This window comes from Electrona antarctica (assembly GCF_951216825.1).
Source record: "Electrona antarctica genome assembly, chromosome: 20".
NCBI lineage: Eukaryota > Metazoa > Chordata > Actinopteri > Myctophiformes > Myctophidae > Electrona > Electrona antarctica.
In genome coordinates this window covers 40747835-40773706 of record NC_136801.1, presented here as the reverse complement: position 1 = coordinate 40773706, position 25872 = coordinate 40747835, and the positions used below count along the sequence as shown (strand labels likewise).

General features: G+C 43.2%; 1 protein-coding gene across 1 annotated transcript in view; it reads right to left on the bottom strand.

Moving 5' to 3' along the window:
* The window catches only part of LOC306913334 (catenin delta-2-like), a gene marked incomplete at its 3' end in the record, with an annotated part of 786501 nt that overhangs the window by 373644 nt on the left and 386985 nt on the right, over positions 1–25872 (bottom strand). The window contains exons 8-10 of the mRNA XM_079489921.1: positions 23921–24182; positions 15915–16032; positions 6724–6853 (exon numbers count right to left, since the gene is read on the bottom strand). Of these exons, the coding sequence (XP_079346047.1) occupies positions 6724–6853; positions 15915–16032; positions 23921–24182 (510 nt within the window). The remainder of the gene's footprint in view (positions 1–6723; positions 6854–15914; positions 16033–23920; positions 24183–25872) is intronic.

Here is a 25872-nt window from a genome sequence, read left to right as displayed (position 1 = left end):
GGTGAAGTGGTCCTTTAAACATGATACTATTCTGCAACATTTCCTCAAAGCCATGCTTTGACCCTTCTTCTACCCCGTCTTAAAAAGGAGATGTTCTTTATATTCAGGCCTAGCCAGATCCAGCTCACTGCTCCTGCAAATCTAAACAGACGCTTTCCCATTTCAGTGGTGGATATAACTTAAGGACATTAGTCAAGGTGCTAGGACATGGATCGAGGTGCAAACAGTCAGTGTGTGTCTCAGTAATACGCGGGCGGCACTGGTGTAATCCGCGAGTGGTGTACGAGGCATAGAGCAAAGAGAAGAAAAGAAAAGTCGAGTACCGTGTCCCCTGAGTTACCAGTAAGTTAGCCGATGACCCCCCGATGAACTCCCTCGAGGACCCCACGGCAGTCCCCGGACTTCAAGTTAACACTCAGGTTCATAATAGTAAACAGCCAACAGGCTTTTTTTGTTTAAAGTGGTAAATGTGGTTTAAAGTGGTAAATGTGGTATATAGTTGTTTTTATTGGCCTAAAATATCGTCTATAAATCCCCCTTGCTGACTGGGTGTCTGTATTGAGATTTTGACCATACCATTAACATCCTATATAAAGCAAGATTTTCAAAATGTCATTATGCTTTTAGCCTTTATGTAGCATGTGACATGTCAAACTGGGGGGGGGGTTTATGACTCTGAATCCATTCCAACATACATGTTTCCCTTATATATAGGATGTTAATGGTATTGTCACATATAAACCCCAGGTGGATTCATGGACTTAGACATAGACAATATTTTAGGCCAATACAAAAAGAACACACCTGTGTGAACTGAGTGGTGCAACTCCGTGTGGGGGTCCCCGGTGGGTCCCCGGTAACCTCCAGACCCACGGGAACGTGCCCAGGGTGCCAGCCTGGTTCCGGCGAGCCGCCTCACGTCCAAAACGGTCGAGAAATGACAGAGTTACTGTGTGGGGGAATTAGCATTTAGCAGACACTTCTCCCTCTCTCTCCCCCTCCCTCTCCCCCTCCCTCTCCCCCTCTCTCTCCCTCCCTCTCCCTCTCCCTCTCCCCCCCCCCCCCCCCTCTCTCTCTCTGTAATTAGCAGGCAACAGTGCAACACTATCTCTCTCTCTCTTTGTTTATAGCAAAACAGCGCCACTTTTGCCCCTACTGGTACTCACTCACTCACTGGTAAACATAGTGACATAGGGACATAGGTTTAGACATAGGGACATAGGTTGGGGACATAGGGACTGGTTGCACCACTCAACAACTATATAGGTGACCGTGCCTTTTCAGTGGCCGGTTTTTTTTACCCCAGGGGCTCACTGGGGACAGGGGGGAACTCCTTATCTGGTCAGCACAGTAGGGAGGATTATCCAAAAAATAAGAAAAAATAAGTACCACAGACGAATAACAGTCTAAGTCCACGCTATTGATCCATAATATATAAATGATAGATAAGGGTTCAGGACAACGAGGCCTTTTCGTGGAGGGGTCAGAATGAAATTTGGACTTAGACTGTTTTTCGTCTGTGGTACTCATTTTTGGATTAAGTGAAATCACTGAATATACCTTTAAAACCCATCTCTTCTCTCTGGCTTTCAATGTTTGACCTAATTACCTGTGTACTATTTGTGTTGCTTGGATGTTGTTTTACTATGCTACAATTTGTGTTATTGTATGTTTTGCCTCATGATCGTGTACAGCACTTTGGTTGACCTCCTGGTCTTTGTAAATGTGCTCTAGAAATAAAGTTTGATTTGATTTGATATAGCAAATTTCCCACTCCACAACCCCCGCTGCTGGACTATAATATGCATCACAGTACAGCTGACACTCCTGGATTTCACGGTGTAACAGCTATATGAGACTTGTAAAGGGCTGGATCAGCAGTAAGGGCCCATGGTGCTACTGTAGTGCTGACCAGCTTTATACAGCACACCCTGAAGCATACACATCTGATCTAATGTGTTCACCCCCCGTTGAAACGCCCTTGGAACAAGAAGTAACAACCTAGTGACGAACGTACAGTACATTTTGTACTGTACTGCAGGTGCTAATGACCTGACTATAGTATAGAACATAGTAGAAACGTGTACTGTATAATTATGCGTAGCTGTCAGTGCTGTCCATCACTAAGAGGTAGTACTTATATACTGTATTTATTTGACCCTCTTATTGCCCTTGATGGTATTGACGTAGTGAATGAATTAATCCCCCACTACCGTTGACGGTATTGACATAATTGTTTTATTCCTTATAATCGGGGGGTTTGTTTAAAGTTATGTACGGTAGCAACATTTATCATGTTTGGCTAACGGCCGATGTCCTCTACCTAAAACCGGCCGAAATCCTCACGTGCACGGTCGCACACACGCGAACGCATATCTGATGCTATGTACAGTATGTGCATAGCTGATATTGATATTGTGATATTCGGGGCTTGATTAGAGCTATAAATATAGATATAGTGAAAATAGCACTATACTCACATGTTGTGAGTTTACATTTAACAGACAGCCAGAGTGACTTGCAATAAGCAAGGGAATCATATCATGTAGGCAGAGAGAACAATGTAGTGACTATAAGACACCAGGTAGGCTACACAATGAACCTAGCATCTGTCTAAATGACAAAACATTCTAAATCACATCCTTAACCTTTGCGCTCAAGACAAAAGGGAGACAAGAACTAAGAAGCAAAAGGCATGGGAATAAGTGTCCAAGATATTTCTGCATAGTAGCCATGCATGTCTTGGTCAGTCGCTAGCACCAATCGAATGAGAATTTGGCAAGAAGGGGTACAGGGAGAGTTAAATGCTATAGTGGGTGAGGTGGAGAGTAAGAGGTGAGTCTTCGGATTAGGAAACTGCAGGGACTGCGTTTGCAGTTCCGACTGAAATGGGGAGTTTATATTCCACCGTTTGGGAATTCCAGAAGATAGTTCCAGATTCCACATTAGCCACCTTATCCTGGGGGATCCCGAGGGATTTAAAGGCTGGCGTGGAGATATTATCTCCCCATGCGGTCCTCGGTCTGCCAGGGGGGTGGTCCTCCCAGTGGGACCTGCCCAGAGGACCTCCCTATAGGGAGACAGCTGCAAAGTGTCCATCACCAGGATAGGGTCTTAAAAAATGTATTGCAAGACGCAGATTCCATATTCTTTCGGTCATGACCCACACGCTTCATTATACCATAATATAGGTGAGAGTATAGGAACAAAGATTTACCGGTTTATCGAGAGCTTTGCCTTCTGGTTCAGCTCTCCTTCATCAGCTGACTGTTTAGTTCTAGCACTAAAATTATTGCGAACGAAGTGATTGTGAACGAAGTGAGCACTAACTATAGAAGCTGGCCAAAACTGTCTGTCTGTCTGTGTGTCTGTCTGTCTGTGTGTCACGCTGTAACACCACCCGCCCGCCACCAGAGGGCAACTGAAATTGAAACGATACAGAGGTCTGTGTGTGTGTGTGTGTGTGTGTGTGTGTGTGTGTGTGTGTGTGTGTGTGTGTGTGTGTGTGTGTGTGTGTGTGTGTGTGTGTGTGTGTGTGTGTGTGTGTGTCAGACTGCCACACCAGCTTTGTTCGCTTCCCGCGTTTACGCGTCTTACTTGTAGCTACTGTATATTGTTCACAACTGTCATTGTTCTATAGGTGGTGGTGTGGACTCTGCCATCCACTTGACTTGATTTTTTCCTATATATTTATAGTTAGAGTTCTTGTTGTGGAGGGCCCATTACTATACTGCCTCTCCTTCAGCAGACAGAAATGAAACACTTCAGGGGTGGGCAACTTTGACGATGGAGAGGGCAACTATATTTCCACACTCACTCCCTAGAGGGCCATATATTAGGCTACTGTCGTAGCATAAATAGCCAATCTATAAGCTCAAAACGTGTCGCGCTGCGACGCGTTTTGAGCTTATAGATTGGCTATTTATTTTTGCTATATACTAATTGAAATCTTGAATTATTTTTTGCTATTTTTGAATTGAAATCCTGAAAATGTACCATTTACTAATATTTGTGTTATACACAAGTATTTGTGTTGAGCAATGAGCTACTAATTTAGACTGAAGTAATTAAAGTGGGTCATGTTTGCATGTTGTGGAATTGTAACAGCTGAAACCAATATATCAGTATTCTGACATTAATATTAACCTGAGGGCCACATTAAGTGAAGGTGGGGGCCGCATGTGGCCCCCGGGCCGCCAGTTGCCCAACCCTGAGATGGAAGCATAACCAAAATTATGCTCCATGATGCTACAGCAATAGCAGGGAGGAGCAGAGAAAGAGCCTCTTCGTCATGAGGCCATACTTGAATTCTTAACCATTTACTGTTATATACAAAATATTTGTTTTTGAAACATGTTTTGCAACACACATTTTGTAAGGGGGTCCCTGACTCTGCGGTCAAACACTTACATCAATTTGGGGATCCTAGACATAGAGAACCACTGGTCTCCTACAACATGACGTGGCCTCCAAGCAGATGCCTCCTACGTATATTTCACGTAGAAAATAAAGCAGTTTTGTTTAACTATGTAACTCTCTCCTTACTGGCCTACCGGCATGCACACAAGCCTCTCCAAACGATCCAAAATGCTGCAGCTCGCTTTGTCTTCAACCAGCCAAAATTATCACATGTATCCCCCCTTCTCCGCTCCCTCCATTGGCTCGCAGTTGCGGTTGCTTCTTTTAACCTTTTTAAGTGTAAATATAATGACTTGAAATAAAGACCTGTTTTATCTAAAATGAATGAAATGCAGTGTTAACAAATACCTTCCTTTGCATGTTCAATTCTGACCTTTCAATTTCAACACTTTACAGAAAGAGTAGGAAACCAAACTCTGATTTAATGCATTATCCTTATGTGCCTTTTCTGCAGAAATACGTTTCTTTCATGTACCGTCCTTCCATATATGCTACCAAAACTGAACAGGCTGTAAACAAATCAACAATGCACTTTATCAATAGTCCTTTAGCTCCAAAAATGTGTTGTAGCCTATTGCATGTAGCAAACACAGTCCATGTGCCTTATGCCTCTTGGGGGGGTGCTAAAACTATAATGACCATCTCAAAAGACAAACAATAAAACGCGCGGTTAGCTTTTCTGCCAGCAGCAAAACCCGCGCCTTCTCTGTCTGATTGTGTAATACTTATTCTCTGTGTCGCGCATGTTATTATGTCATACTTTCTCTCTGCGTTGTCATGCAAACTCCTTTCAAAATAAAAGTATTTGGCTCAAATCACAAAATAAAGGGATATCGACTTAAAACAGGTATGTTTCACATTATGACCACAATAACAATGTCTGTTCACCCAGAATGTATAATAGTTCAGTGAAAAACGTGTTTGGGTTCTTTACACTCTTAGCTCACGTATGATTCTTGATGACTATTGTATTAATTTGTTTAATTGTGTTGTTCCATGTGTCACTCTGGATTTGCGTCTGCTAAATGCCTAAATTGTATATTGTTTAACCTCCAGTGGAGAGCCAGACATTGTGTAAATCATGTCAACAGATAATCTGATTCCTGAAGTATTACTGAGTTCAAAAACAGCACTGTCAATATGAAAGTTTTACTGAGTTCAAAAACAGCACTGTCAATATGAACGTTTTACTGAGTTCAAAAACAGCACTGTCAATATGAAAGTTTTACTGAGTTCAAAAACAGCACCGTCAATATGAACGTTTTACTGAGTTCAAAAACAGCACTGTCAATATGAAAGTTTTACTGAGTTCAAAAACAGCACTGTCAATATGAACGTTTTACTGAGTTCAAAAACAGCACTGTCAATATGAAAGTTTTACTGAGTTCAAAAACAGCACCGTCAATATGAACGTTTTACTGAGTTCAAATACAACACCGTCAATATGACAGTTTTACTGAGTTCAAATACAACACTGTCAATATGAAAGTTTTACTGAGTTAAAAAACAGCACTGTCAATATGAAAGTTTTACTGAGTTCAAATACAACACCGTCAATATGACAGTTTTACTGAGTTCAAAAACAGCACTGTCAATATGAAAGTTTTACTGAGTTAAAAAACAGCACTGTCAATATGAAAATTTTACTGAGTTCAAATACAACACAGTCAATATGACAGTTTTACTGAGTTCAAATACAACACCGTCAATATGACAGTTTTACTCAGTTCAAATACAACACCGTCAATATGAACGGTTTACTGAGTTCAAATACAACACCGTCAATATGAAAGTTTTACTGAGTTCAAATACAACACCGTCACACACACACACACACACACACACACACACACACACACACACACACACACACACACACACACACACACACACACACACACACACACACACACACACACACACACACACACACACACACACACACACACACACACACACACACACACACACACACACACACACACACACACACAAATGTAGCCCACTGCTTTGCACCTGTAAATTAGTGACAATAAGGTTGATTCTGCTTCTGACACACATGCACACAGCAGGCTGATGAATCATGTAGCAGCGTTATCAGTAATCCTCCATAATAATCTACAGGAGTAGATCTCAAACCATTATCATGTGAAAGGACCCCCACATCGATGTGTAATTGGCCACGGACCCCCCATCTGAAATGGTTTAGGGCCAAGGACCCCCGGAAGAGACGATTTGTGCGTGCGTGTGTGCGCGTGTGCGTGTGTGTGCATGTGCGCCCGTGCGCGCATGTGTGTGTCATACCTGCCAGGCTGCCAGGCCGCTGCAGCGATGAGGTGGCGTACAGTTCGTGGGAGATCTTGTACTGGTCATTGTGGTGGGAGGCCAGGCGCTTGGGAGACAGGGTGGCGTAACTCCCTATACCCGAACTCATCTGGAACAGAGACACAGACATACACAAATTAACTTTACAATTTAAGGCTCATAAATAGTCTGGATTTTCGGTGGTTAAGTGACCACCAAACTACAACATGACGTCACGAGCCGCGGTGAAGAGCAAACCACCGCCACCGCTCCAGCCCTTCTCTCTGTTTTTACTCACCACCACTCAACGTTATTTCAGCTCCGGTGGTCAGCTCACCACCGAAAATCCAGACTATGAATAGGCCTTTAGGCATTTAGCAGACGCTCTTGTCTTAATACATATAGACCTAAGGCCTTCTAACTCCTGAAAAAAACATGTTTCTATATACCCGTATTGTCCCGAATATAAGACGACCCCCATTTTTCAAGACTCATTTGTGAAAAAGAACATTGAATGTCAAATAGTCTAGCCCCCGATTATAATACGACCCCGTTTTTTAGGATATTTCCATTGGAAAAAAAACTTAAGTCTGATATTCAGGCCAATAGGTTAAGTGGTTCTCAACCTTTCCATAGCAAGCAGACCCCCGGAATTATCTGTATTTTGCCGCGGACCCCCATCTGAAAATATGTTGTTCCAGGCTCACCCCAGAAGCAAAGATTTGAGTTAAAAACGTTCGCTGTGAAAGAATATATATTCAAAGATTTGTGCCACATTTTCACGATTTTTCAATAGCATAAAGTATAACATAATGCTTAAAACACCAAAAGGGGTTCCCGTCCAGAATGGATTAATCCAGAGTGATTTACAGTAAGCAAGAACAAAACATGGTAATACATCAAACACATACAAATAGTCATAGAATAGAGGCAAGCCGAGTGCTGCTGAGATATCAAAACAATGTGTGAAGACGACTCCAGTCCGTCCCACCGGGACACGCTTCAAGCACACTCTCGCAAAGGAGTCATTTTAAAAGCCTTTATTGCTAAACAGGGCTATACATTTAAAAAACTATTAAAAGCCACCAAACGCCGACCGGTTTCGACAGTCACGTCTTTTTTCAGGGCGTGGCTATCAATTGCACTTGAAGCTTGTCCCAGTTAGTCCATAGGTAGCCTGGAACTCACCTATGCTTTTTATGGCATAGGCAGCTCCCGGCAGGATCCGCCGGCAGAAACTATGCGCAGCTGCTAGACATGATACTAATTAATTAGAGCGACAGAGAGGCGTGTGTGTGTGTATATGTGTGCGTGTGTGTGTCAATTTAACAAAGGTGCAGACGATCAGAAATCAGCAGAGAGTGAGTGATGTTTGCGCTACTCTATGCCGAATTGAAGTGGACTCGGACCCAGACTTTTGTTTTCTCCCTGGAAATAAAAACGTCTGGGTTTCCGAGGCTAGTCCATAGGCCAGATGCCTCATTATCGGATATCGTTGCCATAAAAAGGAACAAAGGGACAATGTGATTTTTGTATTGCTACATGTCTGTAGTTTATGAAATGATGTGATAGCAATGTCAAAATGACAGCTGATTACTTGTTTTCGGCCCTTTTATCTGATATAAAATTGTATATAGTGAATGGCATAACTAAGCAAATAATGGTCCGATTTGGATGATTCTGCTATCAAAGTATAGGTTTTCTGGGGTGCCGAGTTGATTTATAAGGTGACTGAAGCAATTCAAGTGCAGTGTCATGTGTCAAAGGTCAATGTCAAGGTCATTTTGGATCCAAAATGTCCTATAATACTACACTAAACAGTCTTGACTTCTTTTGATCATGTTTTCACCGGTTATCCTCTCATCCTGAAGCCGTAGATTAACTCACAGGTTGCAGAAGAGCGCCCTCTATTGTAAACATTGACAACTCCACATGACGTCTATAGATGTCAATGGCGGTCTGTGCGTTGGATTTGAAATGACGTCTATAGACATCATTGGCAGTCAATGATATTGAACTATGCAACCTCTTCCTCATCAGAACTGTCCTGTTCAACTATAGGCATTGAATCTTCCTCAGTTAGGAAGCTAAGATCATATTTTAGTAAAAGCACAGTAATATAAAGAATATTTAGGTAGTTTCTGATTTAGTAGGTAAAAGCTTTTGGATGCACACATCTGCGTGTGAAAAGGAAAACGTAGTTTTTCACTGACATGCGTCAGAACCTCAGGCTCAGACATCAATGCACAGCCTCAACTTGCCCACTGTGATCTTCTCACTTGCGGGTCGACGTTGTCATTGTGGGGTGTTAGGGTAACACCTCTGGTGTTAGGTGTGTGATATATTTTTATGGATCTTAAAATCTTACGAACAGCAGGATGCATCCACCACATTGTTCCATCCACAGGCTGTTGAGAGCCACTGTTTTATGTACAGTATTAATTTGTGACAATTTCCTTACATACAGTATATTAACTTTTGGCTGTTGTCATATGAAAGTTTTGTATGTGGAAAAGGGATTTGGTACATCTCCTTGTGCTGCAGGGAGCGCTGAGCCTGTTTGAATGGTCCGTCTCTGTCTGTTATTTTATTTACTTATTGTTTTATCTTCAAATGACGCAGCATTTTTCTGACTGCTACATGAGGATACAATGAATTGCATTTTTCTAGCGCTTTTCCAAGTGCTCAAAGCACTTTACAATGGTTCATTCATTCATACATTGGGAGGTGAAGCGGCAAACAGTCGACGCCAGCGTCCTCACTTCCCACATTCACACACCAATGGTGGCGAGCTCACACCGACCGACTCATTGGAGGCAATGTAGGGTTCAGTGTCTTGCCCAAGGACATTTCGACATGTGGACAGGAGGAGCCGGGATTCGAACCGCCGACCCAGGAATCATTGGACGACCTGCTCTACCTCCTGAGCCACAGCCGTACAGACTGCTGTACCTGTTTTGTGGGTTTCTCTATGCAGTAAAAGTGTTGTCGGTGCCGCTGCAACATTTAGCGCTGCTAGTCTTATATTGCCCGTAGGTGTGCACTATAAGCACATTTTCAGTGCAAAAACTCCTCTAGTCCCGAAAACGCCCCGGCTGAGATCAATTTAACCCATTTTGATCTGAGATCAGATTCTAAAAATGTCTTCTACATCCTGACAGTTTTCTGAAAAAGCTATGTTTCTATGTCAGCCGTTCTTCGATTTAAAAAAAATAGCAGACCTACAAGCTCGTAGCGCGCCACTCGGTGGCGCGCTATGAGCTTGTAGATCTGCTATTTTTCAATAGCTAAAGCATAACATAATGCTAACACCAAAAGGGGTTCCCGCCCAAAATCGGTTAAGTCCCAAATAGATATGTTATATTTAATTCAGAAGTTCAAGATGTACCCTGTTTCAGAGAGGCATAGGTATTGTGGATTTGCTATACGAGATGGCTACGAGAAGTATAATTCAGCATGTCTGTTGTTCTATTATGATGTTGGTCATGTCCATCCATGGTACAAACATCAGAAATGTGCATAAAAGTGAATCATTTTGGAGTTTAGATAACAATGAATTATATGGTTTTGTATAATCAGATTATACCCCTAAAATCTTATTCAGCTGCCCTTCTGAAACTGCTATCACACATTGTATCACTCCTGGATGTCAGACGAACAAAATTATACCATATATGTCTTGTCCCTTTTAGTGCAGGCAACGATATTTCATCCGGCCCAAAGAGTACGTGGGACCCCCCTTGTCCACATAATTTTTTTTATCAATAATCATACATAAGCTAAGAACAGTGGGATATCTCGCCACACTAATTGAAAGCCCTGCGCTCGTTTATACGTCTGCCTTTCCCTCACCAAACCACACTGTTTGCACACATCTCTCCGTGCACAACGCCTACTGCATGCCTGTTCCGAACATAACGCACTATGTTGCATCCATGCAACCGTCATAATTACCGTACAGTTTGCATTTGCATGAAGTACCATGTTATTGCGCAACAATTTGCACACACACACACACACACACACACACACACACACACACACACACACACACACACACACACACACACACACACACACACACACACACACACACACACACAGTGTGATGATTTCGGGTGTGACAGTACAGTACAGCGACAGTACAGTACAGTAGAGGGACCCCCTGGGGACCCCCATACTGTAACTCTGTCATTTCTCAACCGGCCCGGCCCCCTTGGTGCGCTCCTGGGTGTGTACCCCCACACACGGTAACTGTCATTTGTCGCCCGTTTCGAATGCGGGCGGCTCTCCGGAAACCGGGGCGGCACTCTGGCCGCATTTATGTGGGTCTGGAACTTCCGGGGACCCTCCAGGGACCCCCACATGGAGTTGAACCACTAACTTCACATGGGTGTGATTTTTATCATATTTTGACACTTGCTTTGACAATGCAAACGTATGTTTTTCTCATGCCAATAACGCTCCTTTGAATTGAATTCAATTGAAGTGACTGTTTGTTGTGGAAGTGGCAGCCAGAGCCCTGAGGTCAGCCGACCAGTCTGCTTTGTTTTGGCCCAAAACTAGGCGTCGTTGCAGTCTGGCAGAAACCTCTTAGTATCTCCATATTCTAACTTTGTTTTCGTCAATGTGTCAGGAACACCTCAGTATTTGGACCCGTATGCAGAATAACCCAGGCAACAACGACTTGCACTCGAGCACTTTTATTTAAACTCAGGGCATATATAACATAAACTCCCACTCTTGGGAAACACAGTGTTATAATCGAGCAACCTAACCAATAACACAGAGTCACTAATATACCTCCATGCTCATTAACCAAAGTCTCGTCAGCTTAGAAGCGCAGGTGGACACAGTCTCACAATCAGCCAGGGGAAGGGAGGCAACAGAGGGGCAAAGGTAGGGACGGCGGTCCAGGCGTGGTACGTCCTAGGACAGGACGTGACACAATGCCCTACTTGGTCATATTACGGTACAGCTTCACACTAGGGATGTGCCGATGAGACATTTTGGCCGATATCGATATCCGATATAATTCATTAATTGCTGTTATGGCCGATAACCGATATTACCGATGTCGATATGATCTCATTCTGTATTGAAAAACTATAATAATTTTGTCCATGCTGAAAAATGCATGTAACAGGGTGTCTGCACTGCAGGCTTAGGGAAGCCAGATTTGAACTTAAATGCCTTTATATTTAATAGTGTGAGCTTGTAGATCTGTTCAAGCTGTTACTTTGGGCTTGTTTATCCGATTAATTAATCGGTCTGATTGATTAATCGAACCGATGCTGATTAATCTAAAAACAACTAAAATTGGCCGATGCCGATGTGTTTGCCGATTAATCTCCCATCGCGCAAAAGTATATCCTTTGTAATCTGCTACTTTTGCTGCTTTTAACCCATTTTGGGCGGGAACCCCTTTTGGTGTTAGCATTATGTTAGGCTTTAGCTATTGAAAAATAGCAGATCTACAAGCTCATAGCGCACCACCGAGTGGCGCGCTACGAGCTTGTAGGTCTGCTATTTTTGAAGATCAAAGAACGACTGACATAGAAACAGCTTTTTCAGAAAACTGTCAGGATGTAGAAGACATTTTTAGAATCTGATCTCAGGTCAAAAAAGGACGATATAAGAGCAGATATTACAGAGTGGCTGCCTGGTCCCAGACTCTGGAACACCTTGTCCCTTAACATTCATAATATGAATGTTATATATTATAAGGACGATATAAGAGCAGATATTACAGAGCCTTGGCAGTGGCTGCATACATGGCCCCAGACTCTGGAACACATTGTCCCTTAACATTAATAAGTTCTGCTCGTTCCATTAGAGGAACTTCTTTATTGAAGATTTGTTTTTGTTGTTGCTTTTCTTCCTCTTCTCACTGGCCTCGGTTTGATTTGTAAAAACCCTGGCCTTGATTTCTATTTCATAACTGTTCAGATAACAGCTTTGTTTATTATTTTCTTTTTGCCCTATTGTACTGCGCGCTTTCACATCTTCTCATCATAATCTGTTATTCTTCTGTCCTTTGTCTGTTTAGTTATTTTACTGTGACCTTCTGTAGTACTTTGTTCGACCTGTGTGCTCTGTCTATTATGTTTAACCCATTCTGGGCGGGAACCCCTTTTGGTGTTATAAGTAGTATAACATAAATATGTTATACTGTACCGAGTGCCGCGCTACGAGCTTGTATCTGCTATTTCTCAAAATTTGTGAAAATGTGGCGCAAATCTTTGAATATATAACGTTTTGAACGCAAATCTTTAGAACAACATATTTGCAGATGGGGGTCGGCGGCCAATTACATATATTTTTGGGGGTCTTTGACATGAAAATGTTTGAGCACCACTGACATAGAAACATGAGGTTTTTCAGAAAACCTTCAGGATTTAGAAGACATCTGTGACCAGATTTGACTGAGAGCCTGCCATCGTGCAAATTCCAGCTTTTCACCAGAGGAGAAAAACTTTTTTTTTCTTCAAAATGAGTTAATAGCACATACTAGAGCATGTCTGAAATAAGTGTCAGAGCTTAAATCGACATGTAAATATGAAATAAATGCTTAAACATGTAGCTATAGGTGTAATGTTAGAGACCACAGAAGTGAACCTTTCAATCCTGTTTTCTCAACTCGCTGTTTTCTGCAAGACATTACTCTATAAGCCATATCTCCAAAACTGGTGGGCCAAACTGAACAACCGATATGTCAATTTGAAGCTATGATTTTTTTTCCCATATTTCATACGAGATGAAAAAACGAAAATTAAAAAAAATCCAATGGCAGTCCCTCAGTCAAATTTGGTCACATTTGTAGAATCGTCCTCAGGTCTAAATGGGTTAAAGTTTGAGTTGAGTTGTCGGTACGCCTACGGCACATTCTCTTGCATTAGTAGCCATTGCTCTGGAGGTTCAAACGCATGCATATTGCATTATGGGATATGGAATACTAAATGAGGGCAAAGACACGGAGAAGGAAAATGCAATATGTATTTGTTTGCTTGCAGACAACCCTTGATTCGCCTAGACGCCCTGTCAACACCATCAAAGTCGCACACACGCACGCACACGTGCACACGCACACACGCACGCACACTCAGTTTAGCAACAAATTGGCCTTCATCATGCATCTCGCACAAAATGAATCTCACGCGGGGTCTTCACAGAGGCCGTCGGAGCCATTTTCAATTCCAGAGAATTCACGCAGTGCACGCGGGGAGACCAGATGTGCTGCTTTGTGCCGGCATTGTCCCACATTTCCATGACATTTCCATGACCACGACACACTAATTGACATGCTGATGTCCCGCTTTGTGGCTGGCCCGGCTCCAGTTTTAAGGTGCACGTTTTTGGGGATTTTAATCTGGATTTCATCAAATGGCCCCGTAGAGAAAGCGCTCTAATTACCCCTCTCTAAAGAGAGAAATGAATCAACGCTCAAGTGTTATGTTGAGAGGTGTGCCGATTGTGAGCTTGTAGAGGGGGCTGCAGGCATATGTGACTGGGGCTGACAGAAAGGGACTCATTTCGGCCAATTTTTTACAGATTATAAACCCATTTTGACCTGAGATCAGATTCTAAAAATGTCTTCTACATCCTGACAGTTTTCTGAAAAAGCTATGTTTCTATGTCAGTCGTTCTTCAAATTTTTCAAAAATAGCAGACCTACAAGCTCGTAGCGCGCCACTCGGTGGCGCGCTATGAGCTTGTAGATCTGCTATTTTTCAATAGCTAAAGCATAACATAATGCTAACACCAAAAGGGGTTCCAGCACAAAATGGGTTAAAGTAGGCTACATAATGTAAGCTTTCATATGATGTATCATTCAATGAAATTGAAAAAAAACTTTGAAGGAGATATGACAATTTTAAACTGGTTGCACCAATAAGCTGAGAAAAAGCCCTTTGAATATTCCGAACATTTTAACACCTAGAGCTGGCCAGAAGTGGGTGTGACAATGGGAGGGACACTAGGTACTTAACTCCACCCATAATGACTATCGAATCACCATAACCACCCCCGCGTTTTAGCTGTCAACACTAGAAACAGTAGATCAGACAGACCTGCTTTTAATTGCAAAATGTACAGTATAGTAAAACTGTGATATTGTATGTAACATTATGTGGTATCTAACAAGGACAAAATCCCCTTAAGGGAAGACACTTTGAACTCTGACCTGTTTAACTCAGTAGAACAAACAATGTGATCAAGGTGACCCAATAAACCATTATGTTCCGACACGCTAACAGTCAAAGTCAAAGTCATACGATTTGTCACACACGTTACCGAAGTGAAATTTGTTCTCTGCATTTGACCCATCTCTTGGAGCGGTGAGCCGCAGCCAAGGAGCGGTGAGCTGCAGCCGTGCCGCGCTCGGGAATCATTTGATTAGTAGATTTGACCCCCCCAGTGCCAAGCAGGGAGGCATTGGGTCCCATTTTTACAGTCTTTGGTATGACCCGGCCGGGGATCGAACCCCAATTTCAGGGCGGACACTCTAACCACATGGCCACTGTCGTCAGTCATTAGTGCGACACCCTACCCCAAACCCTAACCTAACCCTAACCGCAAGCACGACGCAACGCATGTCGGACAAACGCATGTCGGACCAACGCATGTCGGGAGCAGCGCGTGATTCAGTTTTCCCCACTCACAGACCTCCATTGTAAGAACAGGCTAATGTTAGAATGTTAGCATTAGCTCACGCTAGCTATCTTTCGATGCAATTAGAAATCAGATCCGGAAGCTCGGATCATCGGATGTCTTATCAGCATGACAGACAGCGATGTAGTTTTCGAGAAAAGAGCCAGAGAATATCGTAATTAGGAACCGGCTCAGGGATGAAAGTTGTTTTTTAATGCTGCCGTTTCAGATCCATATAAAGCGATATAAAACGTATACATATGTCAATTGCGGACAATAGATAGGCTATTCACACACACACACACACACACACACACACACACACACACACACACACACACACACACACACACACACACACACACACACACACACACACACACACACACACACACACACACACACACACACACACACACACACACACACACACACACACACACACACAGGCACACACACGTCAACAGCAGACAATGTGTTAAGTAAATGTACATGTTTACTTTCCACCACTGAGTATAGTGCAGTGTTTTTGTTTTGTTTACCTGGTGAAGAGGTGATGACGACGCGCTGGCTCCGCCCCCTGTAGAAGTCGAGCTGGGCGGAGACGCCACCCTGAGGGGAGCCCCGCCTCCTCCCGCCGCCGTCACGGCGACTGTGCTGCTGTGGAGAGCAGAGCGGGACAACGGTCAACATTTCAACATTAACCCTCACTGTGCTGCTGTGGAGAGCATAGCGGGACAACGGTCAACATTTCAACATTAACCCTCACTGTGCTGCTGTGGAGAGCATAGCGGGACAACGGTCAACATGTCAACATTAACCCTCATTGTGCTGCTGTGGAGAGCATAGCGGGACAACGGTCAACATGTCAACATTAACCCTCATTGTGCTGCTGTGGAGAGCATAGCGGGACAACGGTCAACATTTCAACATTAACCCTCACTGTGCTGCTGTGGAGAGCATAGCGGGACAACGGTCAACATTTCAACATTAACCCTCACTGTGCTGCTGTGGAGAGCATAGCGGGACAACGGTCAACATGTCAACATTAACCCTCATTGTGCTGCTGTGGAGAGCATAGCGGGACAACGGTCAACATGTCAACATTAACCCTCATTGTGCTGCTGTGGAGAGCATAGCGGGACAACGGTCAACATGTCAACATTAACCCTCACTGTGCTGCTGTGGAGAGCATAGCGGGACAACGGTCAACATTTCAACATTAACCCTCACTGTGCTGCTGTGGAGAGCATAGCGGGACAACGGTCAACATGTCAACATTAACCCTCACTGTGCTGCTGTGGAGAGCATAGCGGGACAACGGTCAACATGTCAACATTAACCCTCATTGTGCTGCTGTGGAGAGCATAGCGGGACAACGGTCAACATGTCAACATTAACCCTCATTGTGCTGCTGTGGAGAGCATAGCGGGACAACGCCAATGTGACATTATTCTAACTCAACTTCAGCTGTCAGTCTTAACAGCTGACCCGACTCCTCCACACTCACACTGTCAGCTAATGTGCAGTTTTGTAACAATGTGTGTGTGTCGCCCTTATCTTTAGAATGTATCCTTATACAGTAATATGACCATTTTAGTATAGCATCTCTGTTAAGAGTGGGTTATAAGGACGGTCTGGAATGGGGTTGTGTCCGGAGAGGCTGCCGGAACAGGCCAGGAGGTCTGTTCCTACGATTTGTATGCTGTTACTCTGCAGGTATTTGGCAATCTAAAATATCCAATGCAATGCCCCAATTGACCCTTTGTCAAGTCCCACACGTGGTCCCACCCCCCTTCGCCTCCATCAGTTGCTTTTGGTTGGTTGGACAAAGAAAAAAATCCTCTTGGAAAAAATTGAAATGTGTTTTTCAGTTGCCTCACATGCACCTCATCTTCAAAGGTAAATGGTAAATGGTGCATTTATATAGCGCCTTTATCCAAGGTGCTTTACATAGATGCACCAACCAGCACATCAGGAGCAATTAGGGGTTCAGTGTCTTGCTCGAGGACACTTCGACACTAACTCTGGGGGAGCCCGGGTTCGAACTGGCAACCTTGCGGTTGCTATCCGGCCACTCTACCCCTGAGCCACCGCCGCCCAAATGCAAAGGAGCGAGCGTTCCGACGGCCGCTTTCAGGAAGAAACCAAAAATACACGGAAGACATATTTGCATATTCTAACCACACCTGGGGGTCAATTAGAGCAATGTAAACTCCATAAAAAGTACAAAAATCACAGCACTCCATCTTTAACCACTTAAAACACATACGGTTGAGCGGAGTCCCTCAGGGCTCTATGCTAGTATATGTTCTGTTCTCATATAGTGCGGCACGAAGTGAAGGTTCTTTTAGATTTAAATCATCCTGGCAGCATGTTTGCGTGCCGTGCAGCCGTTTTTTTGGAGTCACCTGAGGAAATCTAGTGTTGACTGATGTGAAGTCTTATGAATAATAATGGTACAGTTCTTGTGGTTCTTTTACATTTGTCTTTATTGAGACAGACAGGAAGGCTCGGAGGCACGTGCTGCCGTGCCTGCGCAGTGATGGTGGAAACATTTAGTATTTAGTAACTTAAATACAGTGGTGGAAAGTAACTAGTACATTTGCTTAAGTTCTGTACGTAAGTAAATTTTTTAGGTATTTGTACTCTACTTCAGGGGTTCTCAACCCGTGGGTCTCGACCCCTCGGGGGGGTCGCCAAATTATTTTGGGGGGTCCCCAAATTATAAAAAAAGAAAAAAAAAGAAAAAACTTTTTTATTTTTTTTTGCAACTGAATGGAAAATGGAAATGAAAAGTTTACATATAGTACACATAGTACATGCATACACCTTCCCTAATGATTATATCTGGTTTCAGTATTTATTTATGGTGTATTGTCTCTATTATTAAGGTTATTGTAGCAGTCAATTTATATTGGGGGCCGGGAGGGGGCTGGGCGGGGCGGGGGTCCCGAGACATTGCCAACGCATTTCCGGGGGTCCCCGGCCAAAAACGTTGAGAACCCCTGCTCTACTTAACCCATTTTGAGCGGGAACCCCTTTTGGTGTTTTAAACGTTATGTTATAATTTAGCTATTGAAAAATAGCAGATCTACCGAGTGGCGCGCTACAAGCTCTTAGGTCTGCTATTTTTGAAAAATCGTGAAAATATTTATTTCAGAAAACTGGAGGATTTAGAAGATTTTTTTTTAATTTCAAGGTCAGGCCTAAATGGGTTAAGCATTTCCAATACTTTTACTTCTACTACTTTGTATGATGTGGTATTGCTCCTTTTCCTTTAAAATCATTAGATTAACTGTCATGCATATAATTGTGATTATTGATTTGTGAGTCTTACAGGTCTTTACATAAATACTTTATGAAACGTCCATGGGAAATATTAATGAATGGGAAATCCTCTTCCGGTGCCCTGGTCGTTCTGCGACGCTCTATTAGTCCGAGTTAATGGCCTAGTCTGACATGATCACACCTACAGATCAATGGTCCATCCGGCTAGATTACATGTTCAGATCAATGAATGTGTACAGCAACACAAGCCTTCTGTGCCCTGGGCTATTATAGCCCATCTTGTATGTCTTGTATGTCGAAAACCATTGCTTTTTTATTATTATTATTATTAGGGATCAAGCCCGAAGGGCATAGACCCTTATCGTTATCGCCATTTTAGCAGTTTTAGCCAGTTCTGTGCAATCGTTCTTCACGAAATGTGGCAATATGGTTGGTATATTAGGCCCGTGAGAATCCCTCAGGAACTGAAGCTCACCAAAAGACCTCTGACCTTTAGATCTCCCAATGAGTACAGTCTATGATTTGCTCGATCCACTTTTCGGCTATTATTTTTGTTTTTGGCCATGCAACCAACGTTGCACCGCAAGCACAGCCACAGCCTGAAAGAGATGCACCTATACTGTACACATACAGCAGTAGCCCCAGAAGATGCACAAGGAAGTCATTGCACATCAAGCTCTGGGTGTGATGAGACCCTGGGGGTCTCATCACCACTCATCACCACTCTTATCCCTAAACTTATTTGCCATTTTTTACTATTTTGAAAAACACTTTAAAATGGTTCAACTAGCCGATCTACATCGAGACATTGTGAGCTTGTAGATCGGCTATTTGAACTATTTTAACCCATTTAGGGCGGGAACCCCTTTTGGTGTTAGCATTATGTTATGCTTTACCACCGAGTGGCGCGCTACGAGCTTGTAGGTCTGCTATTTTCGAAGAACGACTGACATAGAAACATAGCTTTTTCAGAAAACTTTCAGGATGTAGAAGACATTTTTAGAATCTGATCTCAGGTCAAAATGGGTTAAAAGGTTTTTTTAAATGGTACAAAATGGCAATTCAATTAGTTTAGGGATAAGGGTTAAGGGGTGGTGCACTGGTGCAAGATATAGCCCAGTTGATGATGTCACTGAAGCCCTTTTGTGTGGTTTTTACATTAGGCTATACACATGTTGTGACTGTGTCTCAGAAACAGTCAGTTTTTGTGCTTGCAGATCTGCTAATTTTGCCTTTTGTATCATGAAAGGTAACATCTTTAGACACACAAGGTTTCCACCCGACAGAGACGATTTGAAAGTGCAAACCTGATTTGAAAAGCTTTAGCTAAAAATAGCCGCTGGAAATTATACAAGATTTTAAACTAAATTGAAAAGTCCATGATTTATTCACTGCGCAATTATCTGTAGCCAGCAGTGACTCAATTATTAATTTGAGCTCAGTAGTGTTTTAATGACTTTGGATGAAATTGAAAAACAAATATGAAATCTAAATAAATAAATAAAGCCACTAATGGAAAATAATTGTCTGCTTATGTGTTATACCTACGGCCGAGGCTGTGGATAAACAATTAAGTACCATGACAAGACATGTCAGAAACCTGACCATGTCATTAATTCCCATTATGCAGACCGCGGTCATCTTATATTCTTATATAAGAAGTTATAATGGCAAGGTGCTAACAAGGTGCAACTTCTCATTGGCAGCCCATTCATCCAAACAGGAAAGTCCTATCTGATTGTATTACACAACGTCAAACTCACCAACATCGCAGCTGTATACGAAAAGCTTGAATTATTCTCTTTCAATCCTCAACGTGTTTGTTTCATTAAAATCCACCGTAGACATGTTATGAGTTACTTTCTGTCCTCGCAGGTGATCTTTTTCTAAGTGTTGCAGTTTGGAAGTGCTCGTTAGATATCACTCAACTGCCCTGCGTACCACCTGTTTTCAATTTGCACATAATGCAGGAGGCAGCAGGACTCTGATGGCAAGATGGCCGCGGTCTGCAAATGGTCAATAGCTATGCCAGGGTTCCCCAAGTGCAAAAGGTGGATGCGTGCGCATCTTAAAATGGCGCCGGCCAGTGTCACACTTTACATTGCGATGCTAACGGGAGACCGATATCGACTTGATCGTATCGAAACATGGATTAAAGAATATGAAGACACTATACGCCATGATTTTAGACAATACAACATGATGACATACACGATAGTAATGCCGGGTTGAATGAAAGCTAAGTTGTGATTTTGTTAACAATATTTAATCCATTTTGGGTGGGAGCCCCTTTTGGTGTTAGCATTATGTTATGCTTTAGCTATTGAAAAATAGCAGATCTACAAGCTCATAGCGTGCCACCGAGTGGCGCGCTACGAGCTTGTAGGTCTGCTATTTTTGAAAAATCGAAGAACGTCAGGATGTAGAAGACATTTTTAGAATCTGATCTCAGGTCAAAGTGGGTTAAAATGTTGGACTACCTCCAAAGAGACATGGCCTCACGTCACCCCTGTAGTCTTTGTCAGTGCGTAAATCATGAAAGCGCTGCACTCCACTTCCATTAATGGGTCTAGAAAGTGTCTGTATTCCCCCTCCTGCTGATTGCAGAAGACGTTCCAGACCATTACCCTCAACTTGTTCCTTTAAAAGTCTTCTTTCAATTATCATGATGCGTTTACTTTTTTTTTTATGGTCCCATTAATTTAAAAAATCCATGATAAAAGAAGGTATGCTTCTAGGTTTCGTATACCGACTCTTGAGTGAAAACCCACCCCCGCTGCCCTTACACCCAATTTATTTTCCGGAACTTCCAAAAATGGTGGATTTGAGATCATTTGTGGCTACAAAACGGGTTTTAAAGGACCACTTCACCACTTTTTAAGTTACCTTCATATAATTGGTCCTCACTAATGTTCATGATAAAATGCCACCATTTTTTTCTACTTGGTCTGTGTCTCATAGGAGGGCAGTGGGCAGTTCAGAAACCTGTCCACCAGTGACATCATCGATGGGGAATCAAAGCTAATAGAAACTGCAGGCTTTCTATTCCTGAAAAGTTGCAATGCGATAATGGAAGCTATCATTCTCACGATAATAAAAATCGAAATACTTTTTGAAAAAAATCTTGATGATGTCACTGGTTTCTGAACTGAACAATGGTGGTGTTTTATCATTAACATTAGTGAGGACCAATTATATGAAGTGAAGTTGAAAAGTGGTGAAGTGGTCCTTTAAGAAACCAATGGTTGATGCCACAGCTCCCTTCATCCATCATATTTCTTTACAGTTCAAACCAAGCCTTGTCCAGCGAGAGGAAGCATTGAAGCCAAATGGACATGCTGGCTGATCGCACTGTGACGGCCCCGAAATGGTCCCCGAGCCGTCTGTTCATGACACCTGTCACTCACCCCTGGGAACCGCCTATTGTGAAAAGCCCCGTTGATTGCGTCAGTGTGCGAGTGGGAAGTGGAGCCAGACAGAGAGACAGAGTGAGAGAGAGGACCGTGAGCGTTGGACCTGTCACTTATGTGGAACGAGGAAGTTAGCCCCTCGATTCTCCGTGTTTGTCCCGTGTGTTTTGGTCCGTAAAGTGACGTAGCCTCGGGCGTGTGATCAAACCCTGCAGAGCTACAAGTAAGACGCGCGAACGCGGGAAGCGAAAGTAGCGCGTAAATTGCAATAACAACAATTAGAAATACATTACGGTACGTACTTTTTTAAGGTTTTTTTTAAGATTTTTTTTAAGTTAAGTTTGTGTATGTGTTTTTTTCTTTTTTTAAGTTTTCTTAAAAAAAAATTAAAAGTTATTTTAAGATTTATTTTTATTTTTAAGTATTTTTTTAAGTTAGGTTTTTTGTGTGTGTGTGTGTGTGTGTGTGTGTGTGTGTGTGTGTGTGTGTATGTTTTGTGTGTGATACAGCTGCACCCTCTGGTGGCGGGCAGGTGGTGTTACAGCGTGACACACAGACAGACAGACACACAGACAATGTTCTGCTAGGTCTCATAGTTAGTGCTCACTGCATTCGCAACAACCATTCAAACGGACGAAATATCACAAACAACGATCCCCGCATCCTGACCTGTTTCTGTCCGTCAGCTGTCACAAGTGCTTATTGTTGTTGTTTGGAAACTAATTAAGAGCTTATCTACTCGGTTAGATGGACTCACTTCATTCATTAACATTCACGTTGCGTGCGTGTTACGTGGATCTGGAACATTCGTTGCAACTTAAAGCCTATGGTGAACAGAATGGTTGTCATGAAATGAATTGACGCATGGTTTTGGTTGAAAGGTTACGGACGTAACCCCGTTTCTTTGAGTATTGTGACATTTATTTTTTTGTTTCCTTTTAGTTTTTTCACAAACATTTCAAACAGTTGACTTGTGTTTCATGAACTGTGATGAATTGAGTTGTCTGTTATTTATGTGGGTTGACTTCTCAATATAATACTTGAAACTGAGTTGACAAGTGGTTGTGTTTATTTCTTAGTGTAAAAGGGTTTGCATTTTAACATGTAAGTCCTGTGTCGGTTTCACGTATGGTTAAATCCAGATGAGGACGAACTCAATCAAAAGGAGAAATAACATTTCTCTGGTAGACAAGACCTACCTGGCACCCCTAAAACCTTTAACCAGCCTAAGTGGAAACCGTTACAGCACGCACAACTCACAGTGCTCGTTCATGCTTTCGGCCCGGTCATATCTACTCCATGACGTAGATATAGCCCAAAAACGCGCTGGGTGAGCAACTCCGTGCAAGTGGATGGGAGGGGAATTCCGGTGCCGTCTCTATTGTTTACAGCTATAAACTATGGTTCACTTCAAACCCAGGTCTTCCACACTACTACACGGTAAAACCAAACATGACCACTCATCTAAAAGGGGAACCAACTCCTCTGGCCGCAAGGACCGCATGCATGCAGGCTATCCTGTTCGGGTTCATGTTTTTGGTCCGACGGAGCATTGGTCCGAACGACAACCTACCTCAAACCTAACCCTAACCTCCCCCGGGGCAGCACACCTAAACCTAACGCCAACCCTCTTCCGACCCCCAACGCACCTTGGACCAATGCTCCTTCGAACCAATGCTCTGTCGGACCATAGTATGCCTCCCATCCTGTTCACATAACAACAACAAAACACACGCACTCACTCACGCACGCACGCACGCACGCACACATGCACGCACGCACGCACGCACACGCATACACGCACACATACACATACACACACACACACACACACTGCTGCTTCCTACCTGTAGGACTTGGCCAGCCGGTTGCCAGGGGAATGTTTGTTGGGCGAGGAAGAGGAGGAGGAGGAGGAAGGCAGGCGCTGGGTGGTGGCGTAGCCCGGCGCGTCGGAGGCTGAACCCAGCCGCTGGAGCTTACTGGGGGACCCGGAGGCTGAGCCCGAGCCCCCTCCTCCCCCCCCTCCTCCTCCTCCTCCTCCTCCTCCTCCCCCAGTCAGAGGAGAGCTGACACGCTGGGCCGGCAGGGTGGAGCTGGAGTAGTAGATGCCTGGAGGACCAAAGAAAGAAAGATGGACATTAACAGTTTAGCTGCACACGCAGCTATTTAATCCATGTTTTACTTTTAATTCCATTGGGAAATTGAACATTCTGCATACTTTCACTTTTGGTATACTTTAAATACACTTTGAACTTGAGGCAACACTTTTGTACTTTTACTCAAGAACGTTTTAAAGTGAATTCCCAGACTTTTACTTGTAACAGAGTGTCTCTACATGTGGTACTGATTGCGTATGCCAAGTTGACTGGCCTCGTGCTATACAGTACTGTACAGTACAGTACTGTACAGTATGTTCCTGGGATTGGAGGAAACCAATCCCAGTGCCCACTCTAAACTCTAAACCTATTAAAAAGCTGGCATGTATTTCCTGACAGTCGAAGCTAAAGGCACGGACATGTTTAGATCTTTAATAGCTGCAATCATCTTGTCGCTCACATTCCTATACTGTGCTACTGTGTGTAAAGGCTTTTAGTGCGGATGGATTGGTCACCACTAGATACCTATTTAACAGCATGTCAGATCCACAGTACAGTAGAACTCATTCCCAACTAATTGTTTCGATCGAATTCAGAAGTGTGCACCCGTGCGTGCGTGCGTGCGTGCGTGCGTGCGTGCGTGTGTGCGTTCAACTTGTAGCATGGGAAAAGCGCTTCCGTTGTTTTGCCCATGCACGCTAGTTGAAGCCAGAGCCATAGAGTTACGCTAACTCTACACTAACTCTGTTCACTCCAATGGCGGCTCTTGTACATAGACATCTATTGGTTTGTCCCTAATTGAAGGCTTCAAATAGGGACAACCGGAAGTTTACAGAATGCATTGGAGTCTATGGGCTCGCGCGAGTACATAAGCCACGTGACTAGGCTGTTTTCTGCCCCCTCAATATCGCAACTCTTCTATTAGATGGCTCTGGTTGAAGCCGCGCACTATAGCGTGATTTCCATCCACCAGCTGTTTAAAAACCCTGAAGGGACACCTAGACTATGCGTTTGCTTGCCTCCTCTTGACCCTAAAGGTGCGTTCAGACTTGGATGGTTAGAGCGGCGCGATTACATACAAAGACAATGCAAAGACAAGAATTGCATGGCGCGACGGGACCTGCCGTGGTACAAACAGGACGAACCGAGGCGAATATATATTCAGGTCTGAACGCAGCTTAAGTTGTGAGTGGGATCCATAGAGTATAAAGAAGGATAGAGACTGAACTGGCGGCAAGACTAACTGTTCAGTAGAGGAGTTTTTATTTTATTTTTTATCGAAAATCGAGTTAATAGCACAGGCGGACTCTTCGCGTAGCCTACTAGAGCTGAAGTGAACCTTTCAGGCCTGTTTTCTCAACTCGCTGTTCTCTGCAAGACATCACTCTATAAGCCATATCTCCAAAACTGGTGGGTCAAACTGAACAACCAAATTATGTCAATTTGAAGCTATGATTTCCTGCTTTCACCTGACATTAAAAAACGAAACGAAAATTGTTTATGGGTCAGATAGGACTGTGTCAATTCTTAATTTCAGTATGAAATATAGCCTGACAGTGCCAATATATCGATATTGCAATATATCGCAATACTTCCTCCTGCAGTAATATCGTGATATTGATTAGTTAGTACTAGTAGTAGTAGTACCTATTGTTGTGGACAGACAAGTTGTGGACAAGTTGCAGTAAGTGTTTTACTGTTTG